Source organism: Colobus angolensis, unplaced genomic scaffold (assembly GCF_000951035.1).
Source record: "Colobus angolensis palliatus isolate OR3802 unplaced genomic scaffold, Cang.pa_1.0 Scaffold9, whole genome shotgun sequence".
Lineage (NCBI taxonomy): Eukaryota > Metazoa > Chordata > Mammalia > Primates > Cercopithecidae > Colobus > Colobus angolensis.
Genome location: NW_012122931.1, coordinates 10,628,504 through 10,640,701, shown reverse-complemented (window position 1 = coordinate 10,640,701; position 12,198 = coordinate 10,628,504). Strand labels below are relative to the sequence as shown.

The 12,198-nt window shown below is 45.8% G+C and overlaps 1 protein-coding gene and 1 long non-coding RNA gene across 5 annotated transcripts in view; one reads left to right on the top strand and one right to left on the bottom strand.

Annotated features, from left to right (window-relative positions):
- NR6A1 (nuclear receptor subfamily 6, group A, member 1) overlaps nucleotides 1–7,130 on the bottom strand; it is a 259,386-nt gene extending 252,256 nt beyond the window's left edge. For all 4 annotated transcript variants that reach the window (XM_011931394.1, XM_011931392.1, XM_011931395.1 and 1 more), the window contains exon 1: nucleotides 6,812–7,130. In XM_011931394.1, coding sequence (XP_011786784.1) covers nucleotides 6,812–6,911 — 100 coding nt within the window. In that variant the 5' untranslated portion in view covers nucleotides 6,912–7,130. The remainder of the gene's footprint in view (nucleotides 1–6,811) is intronic.
- LOC105504108 lies at nucleotides 5,914–8,731 on the top strand. The gene is made up of 3 exons (XR_001000571.1): nucleotides 5,914–6,097; nucleotides 7,359–7,565; nucleotides 8,500–8,731. It is a non-coding gene; the product is annotated as an uncharacterized LOC105504108 (long non-coding RNA).
- The last annotated feature ends 3,467 nt before the right edge of the window (nucleotides 8,732–12,198 follow it).

Below are 12,198 nucleotides of genomic sequence, written 5' to 3'. Positions count from 1 at the left end.
AAAAAAAAAAGAAAAAAAAAGAAAGAAAATTATATGGTTAAGCTATTCCCTTCACGGAATCAGTCTATGCTTCATTTTGAGGTAGATTTGTTACTACAATGTTTCCTGAGCCCTAAACTATGCGATTATACCTGAAGGAAATATCATAAAGTATCACAGGAAATCTAATCAATCATCTCTTTTTCTCATCAGCGTTTTAGAATAGAGCATACAGAAATTTGGGCACTACAATGATGGCTGGAAGAGCAAGCAGAACCCATTCCTAGACCTCCAAAATGCTCTCATACACAGATCTAAAAATCCCCAATTCTATGAAATGTAAAGAGGAACTGGAAAAAAACAGCTGGGAAGATTAGCCATCTCTTTCACATTAAGAATTTAGTTGTGCATTTCTCTCTCAAAATATGAATCTTGAGTATATTTTTAATGAGTTATAAATTATTTCCAATGCAAACAGTTGTTCAAGCAAGTATCTGTTAGATACATTCTCTGCTAATAATACCACTACAATTCCAATGTGCTATAGCTATTACTCTAACAACTCCCTTAATCACTATTACCAAATTTTTAAAGTAATTCCTCACTTGGGCAGTGAGTGCAGTCACTCTTCTGGGTCAAACCACCCACAGAGTATATCTTCAAATCAAATGCCTGGATTTGTTTCCCTGAATACATTACATATTGCTGCCCAGGGAATTGGTTTTAGAAACATTACACCTGCCAGCTGACTTATCAACAGGGCCCATAGAACTGACACCAACTTAAAGGAAAGAATCAGTCCAGAAACAGAAAAATACACTGCTACTGCCATCTGTGGTTTATGCTTGAATAGCTTCTCTGGTATAAACTAATTGAAGGGTGTAGAGTTTACAATTAGAATCCAAAGACCTCATCATTTAAAGACACTTTTTTAAAGTCAATTTTTAATGTAACAAATTGTATGGTTTATTTAGTACAAGACATAAGAATCTGTAATTCTGTACTTGAGCTTATTATATAATGCTGATGGAGAAACCACAAACTACCCTGAATGAAAACTACTCCATTGCATAACTTTATTTGTCCCAAACACACACTCCCTAAAGAAACTCAAAACATTTGAAACCCTCCCGTGAATTTATAATTAGAATCATTTCTCTTTTGAAATTGTGACTATCAATATTAAAACAGCCTCCGAAATTTTTAAAGCAAAAAAATTTTAGGAAATCCAGGAATTTTCTATTTAGACATAAGAATTTGGCCAGTTAGCTTCTGTCAAGATAAACATTTGGGAATTCAATTATTCCTATAATTTTTTTAAGAACAAAAATTCCAAAATGCAAATGAAGTTTCAAAGTAGGCTATTTTCAAAACATATTTTCTCTCAGTTTGCTTTCTCAAATGACAACCACTGTAGCCTGGGGATCAAAAGATTTGGTGCAGCTGGGGGTGGGGAAGAAAGCAATTCAGCTCCCAAGCAGCCAGCTGAGGAAATCCTGGTCCACTCCCAAACTAAATCACTGTTAATTAGAATTACCAGGTTACACCAGTAAATAACTGTAACAAATGAAAAAATCTGGGTTTTTTGAGAAGCTTCTCTACAAAGGCTGCTGTTTAATGCAGGTAACAAAGAATGAAGAACGAAATACCATAGGAAATGTTTTATTCTTTCAAATTATGCTCTCCTCTTCTTCCTGTGGTTATTTCTCCACCATACTGAAAACTAGGTTAGACATCTCATAATGGTTTTCTTCTGATTTTCCACTACCTACTAAGGGTGTTACAGTCTAACACCCTTGTCTTTTTCTTAAAGAGAAGCCATGTTGGAAAACAAGCAATAAACAAAAGACTGGGCTGAATTCTAGAAATCTGTATGTCAAAGTTACATCTAGAGAAGTTTTTTTAAATTTAAGCTCAGCTGCATCTGAAACTTTAGCTCTAGAAAGCTCAATACCCAAGAAAGAATTACCTGCTTGGTACCAAACCACTTTCTTGCTGATTTTTAATAATTCTGGTATTTCTGAACCCTAGTTATCAAAGGCACGCATAAACCCTTAAGAAATTACCTGAGCCAGGAAAAAACTTTAATTAAAAAGTTAAGGTTGATCTTAAAGAAGTGTGAAAGAAAACATCTTCCTTCACAACTTAATTGGTTTTGGAAATGCTCTCAAAGTATTACAAAGAGTTGGGTATATCAGATCACTACTTACGGGGGCAGATTAGATGGCTACCTTCTGTTAAAAATCGTTTCAAGCACATTTATCCTTTACTGAAATACAAGTGTGTTTATCTGTTGATTCAGAATTTTGATTTTTCTAATTCTGACCTTTTTCACACATTACTAGAATCTGTTTTTACACATGAAATAAGGCACTTTTATTGTCCTACTTAAAAAAAATAGACTGAACCAACAATGTAAAATTTACTCTAAAACACATCTTCTCAAGTGTCACTTTCAACTTAATTATTATGCATGGAAAAAATACTGAACAGAAAAGTGTCATTAATTTGGCTATAAACCAAAAATAAACTTAAGAAGCAAAAATTATGACCAGCCCCAAAGATCCCCATGAAGTCTCCTAATGTGGGAGAATCTATCCTGGCTTTATGCAATTCTTAAGTCAGAAGTTGCCATCTGAACACAGTTCATTAACAGACCAATTTTTCAACACAACCAATAAATAATACCTACCCAATTATAAAAACGAAATGGTAAGTCTTCCTACTAACACAGATGAAACTAACACAGCTCCAAGCTCCAAAACATGCAAGCATCATTAGCAATTTAAAGCCAACTTGCACAACAAATGCTAGGGGTGCTATAAGAAACTTCCTTCACCAATGTTACAGCAACAGTTGGCATTTCCACCTAACATCCTCCACTATTCTAAAATGTGGTATTTTAATCTAAACTCTATTTTCCACCTTTGCCCCAAAACTCTAGGAAAAAAGTAGGGAATGAGAAACAAGGAAATTCTAAATAAAATACGGAAATGCATGATTTGGATATATTTTTGGAAATTTACCAGCAGTTTTTTTTTTATTAGTTCCTCATCCAGCTCCCTTTCATGTGCTAACACATGTGCCTTGCATACACCTTTTTGCTACAGAAGTCACAATGAATTACAGATTAGGAATCATGTCATCATATTTTGGTTACATGAATCAGAACTGCTGACAGATTTGGTGGCTTGTACACTAGAGATTGTAAATGTGGTCATCTCCCACCTCAGCTATGCAAAATCACCACTTGAATTTGCTCAGTGTCGCCTTTCTTCTACCCTAGCCATCTTTGGAAGTCACAGAAGCTACCAAAAAAAAAAAAAAAAAGCAAAACCTGCGTGCTGTACGTACTAAGAAACAACAGTACTACAGCATGTTTTTTGTTTTGGTTTTTGTTTTTGTTTTTCTAATGGGAGTAGGAAAAAATTCCGGGGCAACTCAGAATTAACTTAATTTTTAAAATCACAGAACTGAAAAGTTAAATCACCATGGGAAACAGTTGCCAATTTATTTTCCTGCATAAACATTTGGACGGCATGGTTACAGCAGGAGAAAAAGGAATCCTGCTATTTGGTGAACTTCTCCCCATTTCCTCTAAAGTGTAATTACATAAAATATGCTTTTAATTACTTATAATGGCTTATAACCTTCCTTTGCCTTCCTTTGCTTTAAATATTTAAAAGTCTATTCCCTCATTCTCTTAAAATGAACAAGTGCAATATTCAGCATACACTTCCTCAAATCATTCATCTTCCTTTGAAATCCCAAAAGGGAGCAGTCCTCTATTACAACTAAATGAGTTCATGTTTGTTATGAAAACCTACAAGCAACAACTGAAAATAGCGCAGTCAGCACAGGGAATTCCTGGAAGGATGATGGTGCATCAAAAGGCTAGAAAGAAACTCTGTTCTGACAGAATAAAAACCATTCAAAGGACTGTAAATTCAGCATCAATGGCGTTTCCAGTAGGAAAACATTTCTAAAATGCCACCTCCAGTTTATTTCTTCATGACAGAGACCAAAAGACCCCCTATCTATACAGTTGTCTCTTGAAAATAGTTCGTGCAAAATAGAAATCAGCCACTATGATTAAAAAAGAGATAATTATTTTCTACTCAGAACAAGCAGTTTCATGTATTTTTGGAAAAAAAAATATTAATTAGGAAGCCAAAGAAAAAAAATGTGCCTATTGTTCCAAGAGCAAACTTAAACTTTTTTTTGACAATTCTTCTGTGAGCATGTTAACTTCCTAAGTGTTAATGAACATAAATTGTAAAACACTGCACGATGTTAGCTTTTACACTGAAAAATATCCCACAACGGTCTAGCTTCTCGTGTATTTTAAGCCCATCAAGCTGCCAGAAGTTCCCATTGCATTTTCAGCAAAAAGAAAGCATCTGTACCACTAACTTAGACTAATGTAAAATATTAAAGCCACCTTAGCCTAAATGGATTGCTCGATAACATTCTTTCAAATGGTTCTGACCAATTGAGGAAATGAGACTATGAGCGGGAAATCTGATTAAGAGTTAAAATTACCAGAGTTCTTTAAAATGTACTAATGAATAATTAATAACAAATGCAGTTCTTAGGTTTCTCTTACAACACTATTATTCTCAAGTAGAATTGAAAGCAATATTGCAGTAAATATTGAATTGCAGTAAAATCCGTCATCTACATTATATGCACAGGTGGGTACAGGAAGTATTCACATATAGGAAGGCATCACAGAAATATATACGCTAACATGGGATATAAGATAGGTTGGGGCTTGGATTCAAAAACACCAGCATGGGAAATTTTAGATCAGGATTTACAACACTCACAAATTAATACCAAACCAAATCTCCACACAAACTAGCTTAAAAAGTCAAAGGCATTAAAGAAATCCTTTGTTCCTATGATACCGTCTCCTACACTAACTGGATTCCAGCTTTCCCCTTTGTGACACGGAATTTTATTGATCTCAAACATGGTCACATTCAGAAATTAGTTGCCAACGACAGCCCACGGAACGGCCAGCCACCTAGACATCACACACAAATTTAAAAAAAACAAAAAACAAAAAAAAAGAGCTTTGAAAACACATCAATATTTTTAAGATCAGCAATATCAAGTGAAGTTAACCAAGCTCTCTTCTACACGGACTTTTCTCTTCAGTAAAAACACCAGATCTCCTGAACTAACAAAATGTTTGACGAGTTAATAAACGTATGAAGGCACAGATCCAACCCATGATTTCCACCCTCTGTAGCTACTCACTCATTCAACAATGAGCGCCTAAGTGACCTATTTTCAGGTTACTTTCCCCACACCTGCCAGGTCACTGTCTTGACTGAGAAACCTCTTGGTGAAGCAGTTAATTTTTAGTGCCTCCTAACTGTCCTGAGTGTTTGCATTCAATTTGAAATCTGTTACTTGTTAGACACTGTTCGGTCCTAGATCTTTCAGAGAATTGCGAGTTTATGGCGCAGCGAGGGGAGGAGGTACGGATCTCTGAGAGCCTCCCTTTATTCGGAAATGAGGAGACGTGAAAGGTGGAAAACAGGGCAAATAAATAAATAAATCGGGTTGGCCGCCGGAGCGTTTGCCGGCCGGTGCGAGCACCCTTTGTAATGCAGGCCTCCCGGGGCGATCGCCTGCGCTAATTGCTCCAGGGCGCTTTCCAAGTTCAAAAGTTCACCTTTTACGACCTCACAAAAGCTCCTAACACGTTACCAATAAAAACATTCCGCGGCAAACACCGAGGAGGAAAATATCAAACAGATACAAATAAAACACCCCGCAGGGGGAGGGAGCGAAGGGGAGGAGGGTGAGGAAGCCCCGAGGAACCTGAGGAGCTGGCCCGGGCGAGGGGGCAAGGGACGAGCGGTAGGAGGAAGGGCCGGGCCAGGTGAGGGATTCTCAGCGCCCAAAGTCCCGCATCGGGACAAGGAAGAGGAGAACTGAGGCTAAGAGGTGGGGACCGAGACCTGCCGGGCAGAAGCCGGGAGGAGGCAGGTGTCCGGGGCCCCGGGGCGTGCTGGAGCCCTCGGCCACGGAAAGCCGCTGCCTGGCGGAGAGGGGGGCTGAGCAGGGGCGGCGACCGGCCAGAGAGCGCGGGGCGTTGGGGAAGGTGAGGCGCAGGGGAAGCAGGAGGCGCGAAGGGGTCCGAAAAAGAAACGACTGGGGGATGTCTAGCGAACGGGAGTTCGGAAGAAGTGGGGGGCTCGCAGTATTCAAGGGAGAACGCGCGAGGCTGCAGATGAGGAAAACACTCTAGAAAGCTGAGCGGCACAAAGGTGCTGTGGAGTCGGGTCGACAGGGCAAGAAGGGAGCGTCCTCGGTGGGAGGAGGAACCCCTGTGGGGGAAAAGAGAGGCTCTGCGCGAAGGGGACTCTGGTGAAAGGGAATGCCCCCACTGACGGACCGCGGGGGGGACTTCCAAGCTAAGGGGCCCAGGGGGAAGGGAGGGTTCGGCGCTGGGAAGACAGGGGGAGGGGACCCGGGGGGGAGGAGGGAGGATTGGTGCCGAGGGAACGGGGGGAGGGGAAGCCTGTGCAGAAGGGACGGGGGAGGGGGAAATGAAGCTCGGTGCCCAGGGACCCGGGCAGGGGGAGGGTCCGCGCGGAAGGGAACGGGGACGGAGGAGGAGGGTCCACCCTGAGCGAGACCACGGAGAAGAGGGAGGGTCCGCGCCGAGGGGGATCGGGGTGAAGGTCCATGCCAAAGGGCCGCGGAGTCGCTGCGGCTTCCCGGGGCGAGGGTTGGCTGAGAGCAGGGGAATCCCTGGAGGAGGCTCAGGAGGCCGGTTCCTGCCTGGCCCGGGCGTCGCAGGCCCCTCACCCACCGTTGCGCGGCGGCGGAGGGAGCGCGGCGGGCGGCTCCAGGAACCCCGCCGAGCCCCCGCTGCCTCCCCCTCCGCTAGGCGGCCGTTCGTCCCGCTCCATGCGGTGGTGCCTAGGGTCCGCGCCGGGTTTGCTGCTCCGCCATGACCGGCGCCCTACTCGCCGTGGTCGTCGTCCGCTGAGGGAAGGAGGCTGTCAGGAGCCCGCGGGCTCCTGGACGCGGCGCTCTCTGGGCCCCTAGCCTCCCGGCTCCGCGCCGCTCCGCGCCCCTCCGCGCCGCGCCCCCTCAGCACTGGCCAGCTCCCTCCCCTGTCGTCACACGCCGCTGCCGCGCACGGCCCTGCGGGGCACGCTGGGAGTTGGAGTCCGTTCAGCGAGGCCGGCCACGCCGACCGCACCAACTGAAGGGGTGGAAGGAGGGATAAGAAGCACTGAGAAGGGAAAGCTAAAGTCTATCAACATCAAGAACGATGACAAAGAGCTTGATGTCTATGTAGTAAGCGGATACTTCCGGGCCTTCTCTTGATTGTGATTTATACCTGATCAAAGTTCCCTAAGAGTCCTCGTAACCCCCCACCCCAACAATGAGTCTTTCCAAGGAGGCGGATCGCGAGGCAGCCGGGTGAGCACGTGCAACGAGGCCCAGCCCTGTGGGCGGGGCCCTGGAGGCGGGGCTTGAAGGTACTCACGAGGGCCTCACCCTGCCGCTGCAGGACAAATTGGACCGGAGATTAAAGGACCAGAGTTTAACTTGAGGTGACTGCGTTCGTATGCAAATAGAATCTATAAAACTCTTCTTTCCGGGGTAGTCTTTAAAGCCTTTTTACCTCCGGGTGGGCGGGAAAGACCAAAGTTTCCCCTCCTCCCCTTTCATTTTCCCCCTGCCCATAGAACAGATGGGCAAACTAAGCTCCGGGCCATTGGGGCTATTAAGGAAAGCCCTAGGCTCTTGACTCCAGGTGTCTTGAAACCTTCCGTTTGAGAGGGATCTCTTACCCAGTCTTGTTCGCCTTCCCCTTTCCTCAGTTTCCCTATCTGTAAAAGGGGGTTAGAATAAGGACGGGATCCAGTTGGAAGATCGTAAACCCCTGCCCCTCCCACCTCAGTTTCCCGAAGCTTTCCGGAAGCAAAATCCCGAATTTTGCAGCTGCTCCGCGGCCCCCGGCCGAATCCGCCCGCTGCGGCCACCAGGTGGCGCGCGGCCACCGGTCACTGGGCGCGCCGGAGTGTCCGCCTTCGGCGACCCCTTCGGAAAAGGACTTCGCTGCTGCCGCCCAGGGTCTAAGGCCTACCTGGCCCGCTTGAAGACAAAGAACGAGAATGTTGGTGCTTTGCCCGCCTCTGCTCTGCTGGATTATGCTGCAGCTTCCTCGGTGGCCGCTCATTCGCCCTCTCCTGCTCCACCCGCCCCACCAATGCCTTAGCTCTTTTGTGTCATTTTTGCCTAATTTTAAGTCCTCGTCCTGGCATTCGCATCCCTGCTTGACCTGACCTTTGCCCATGTTTCGCATCACACCCCTTCCCTCACCTGCTACAAAAGTTGCAACTCTTCTCTGCACTTGCGGGCAGCTGGACCTTACCAACACTGGTGAAACTATTTCTTACGTAATCTGGGAGACTTACATTAACACTCTGCCGTCTAAACCTCGTATCCGCTCTATGAGGTAGCAACAATATTGTCCCTATCCAGCAATTCTGGTGATGAAGTCCACCAGAAGTGATGAGGATTCCAGCTCCATTCTGTCACATACCAGAACCTTAATCCTTGGCTCCTTCAAGCTGGAACGCGGCTGAGTTCACCAGACCCACTCTCACACTCCTATGCATCTTTCAAGATCCTGTTCAAATGTTTCTTCAGTGACATCTTCCTTAATACCTTCCACCGAGGGACAACTAGATCCCCTCTGCTAGGCAGCAGTGTTTCGGAGCTAAACCCTGTGACTGAGAGAGGACAGCCTGCCATTCCCTCAGCTATGGGTTCTAAAATATGTTAGGACCTTGCTGGGCGTGGTGGCTCACACCTGTAATCCCAGCACTTTGGGAGACTGAGGTGGGCGGATAACCTGAGGTCGGGAGTTTGAGACCAGCCTGACCAACATGGAGAAAACCCGTCTCTACTAAAAATACAAAATTAGCCAGGCGTGGTGGCGCATGCCTGTAATCCCAGCTACTCGGGAGGCTGAGGCAGGAGAATCGTTTGAACCTGGGAGGTGGAGATTGCAGTGAGCCGAGATCCCGCCATCGCACTCCAGCCTGGGCGACAGAGCGAGATTCCATTTCAAAAAAAACAAGAGGAATTTTTATTAAGAGCAAAACTCCGTCTCAAAAAAAGAAAGTCAGGACCATCTGGCCTTTCTCGGGACTCTACCTTTTTGTCACAGGTTCTGGTGGTAGTGAGTTCTCTGTCCCTGGAGATGCCATCAGAGCCTAAGTGGCACTGCAGAAACATGCAGCCCTAGGGTTTTGGTAATTGATGAAGATTCTAAGTCAACCCTCTTAGATGGGCAGAAGAGTCCAGCCAAATGCTCAGCCCCTGGAAACAACTCCAGTCCTTCAGACTACAGCTCACTTGTCCCTTCCTTCCACAGACCTTCCCACACCTCCCTGACTAGTCACATCCCTTTTTTCTCATAACCCCAACTGCTGAGTACTGGCACATAGTAGGCTCTCAATAATTACTGACTGGGTGGAAGAATGGATAAAAACAACTAACCCTAAGCGAGTGACTTCTGAGCCTCTATTTCCTGTCTTCTAAGAGGGGATGGGTAATAACGATAGTTGCTACCTAGCAGGAATGCTGTGAGAATTAAACGATGCGTGCAAAGCAGTTAAAGGTCTGGCCTAATAAATGGAACCTGTTACTAATGTTATTTAAAGAGTGATTCTAAATCTCAGATGCATGTCTTCTGAAAGTGCTTCTGGGAAGAGTCAAATACCACAAAACTGAGAAGAGCAAGGGAAATGACTGCTAGAGACCTCAGCCACTGTCCTAAGCATAGAGGGCTCTATGAACTAAGCACTCACTATGAGTCCAGCACCTACTGTGGGGCCTTTTTATCTAATTTCTCTACATTTCTTCCAATAATCCTAAGAAATCAGTACTTTCCCCCCAGTTTAGAAATGTGGGGACAGGCTCAGAAAGATGAAAAAGACTCTGCTACCACCTGCAGGACTCAAGACAAAAGATCTGGAAAGGAATGTGTCCAAGGATAAGGAGGGATCTTAGTGGGTGTGGTTCTGAAGCCAGAGGCAGCAGACAGACGGGACCAGACACGGATACAGCTAAGAACGAGGCAGGCATGGCCGGGTGTGGTGGCTCACATCTGTAATCCTGGCACTTTGGGAGGCAGAGGCGGGGCAGATTGAGCTCAGTCGGGAGGATGATTAGAAGTGGGACTAGGTGGAGAGGAAGGCTTTCGGGTGGAAGGAACAGCATGTGCTAAGGTCCCAAGGCCAGATCAGGGCTTGGCCCATTTGAGGAGCTGGGAGAATCCGTGGTGACCAGAGCCCACGGAGGGAGAGAAGGGTGAAGAGGAGGCAGCCAGAGATCATCAGGTCATGCGGGGGAACAGCCAGCAGGGGGCAGAGTTCCTCCAGTGACAGCAGCCTTGCTCTTCCTTGTCCTACCTAGAGTCAGAGCCAGGCTGCATTCATTGAGAAAGGGCTGGGGTAGGAATCCCCCCTGCCTGCTTCGATTTCTTTTAAGTACAGTCTCTCCAGTTTTTGAATAGATAGGACACACACATTGCAAAATCCACAGGATGCAAAGAAGTATTCAATGAAAATTCGTACTCCCTGGATCTCCTTAGAACCACCATGCTGACTTTTTGCATTTTTTTCAGATAGTCTATGTCCATAAGAACATACACAATTTTTACTTTTTACACTAATCTAGCCCCGGTTTTGATGCCTCCCAGGGGATTTCTAGTTATAAAAGAAGCTTATTTGTGGCTGGGCGCGGTGGCTAACGCCTGTAATCCCAGCACTTTGGGAGGCTGAGGCAGGCAGATCACGAGGTCAGGAGTTTGAGACCAGCTTGGCCAACATAGTGAAACCCCGTCTCTACTAAAAACACAAAAAATTAGCTGGGCACGGTGGCGGGCACCTGTAATCGCAGCTACTTGGGCGGCTGAGGCAGGAGAATCGCTTGAAGCCGGGAGGTGGACGTTGCAGTGAGCCGAGATCACACCACCGCGCTCCAGCCCAGGCAACAGTGTGAGACTCCCTCTCAAGAAAAAAAAAAAAAGCAGCAGCAGCTTATTTGTACTCAGTGTGTGCTTCGCACAGAGTTCTTTAATTCAGCTGAGAATTGTGGAGCACTATACCTTGTGCCAGGTCAGTGGTTCTCAAACCCTAAACCCCCTGGAGGATTTGTTAAAACACAGATTGCTGGGCTCCACCCCTGGAGTTTCTGATTTTGTAAGTCTGTAGTGGAGCCTGAGAATTTGCATTTTTTTCTTTCTTCTTTTCTTTTTTTTCTTTGAGAAGTTCTCGCTCTGTCACCCAGGCTGGAGTACAGTGTCACGATCTCAGCTCACTGCAGCCTCTGCCTGCCGGGTTCCAGAGATTTTTGTGCCTCAGCCTCCCGAGTAGCCGGGACTACAGGCATGTGCCACCACCCCCGGCTAAGTTTTGTTTTTTGGTTTTGTTTGTTTGTTTTTGAGAGAGTCTCACTCTGTTGCCCAAGCTGGTGTGCAGTGGTGCAGTCTCCGCTCCCTGCAACCTCTGCCTCCCGGGTTCAAGCGATTCTCCTGCCCCAGCCTCCCGAGTTACAGGCACACACCACCACACTGGCCTATTTTTTGTATTTTTAGTAGAGGCGGGTTTTCACCCTGTTTCCCAGGCTAGGAGAGTTTGCATTTTTAACAAGTTATCTGATAATGCGGAGGCTGAGACCAAGGACCACACTTTGAGAACAACTGAGTTCGATGTTCATGGGGAGAAACTAAGAATGTGCCCTGGGAAGTCATGCTCCAACACAAGGAAACATACATGCCAACAAGAAGAAACATACATGCCAACAAGAAAGACAGTCCCATTGAGCGATAAATTATATGACGAGAATGAGACCAAGCATGGTGGTTCACACTTGTAATCCCAACACTTTGAGAGACTGGGGTAGCTGGATTGCTTGAGTCTGGGAGTTTGAGACCAGCCTGGGCAACATAGGAGACCCCATCTCTACAATACAGGAATTAGCCAACATGGTGACACATGCCCATAGTCCCAGTTACTCAGAAGGCTGAGGGAGGAGGATAGCTTGAGTTGGAGAGTTGAGGCTGCAGTGAGCTGTATTCACAACACTGCACTCCAGCCTGGATGGCAGAGGAAGACCCAGTCAAAAAAAAAAAAAAAAAAAAAAAAATATTAATTCGGAAGCCAAAGAAAA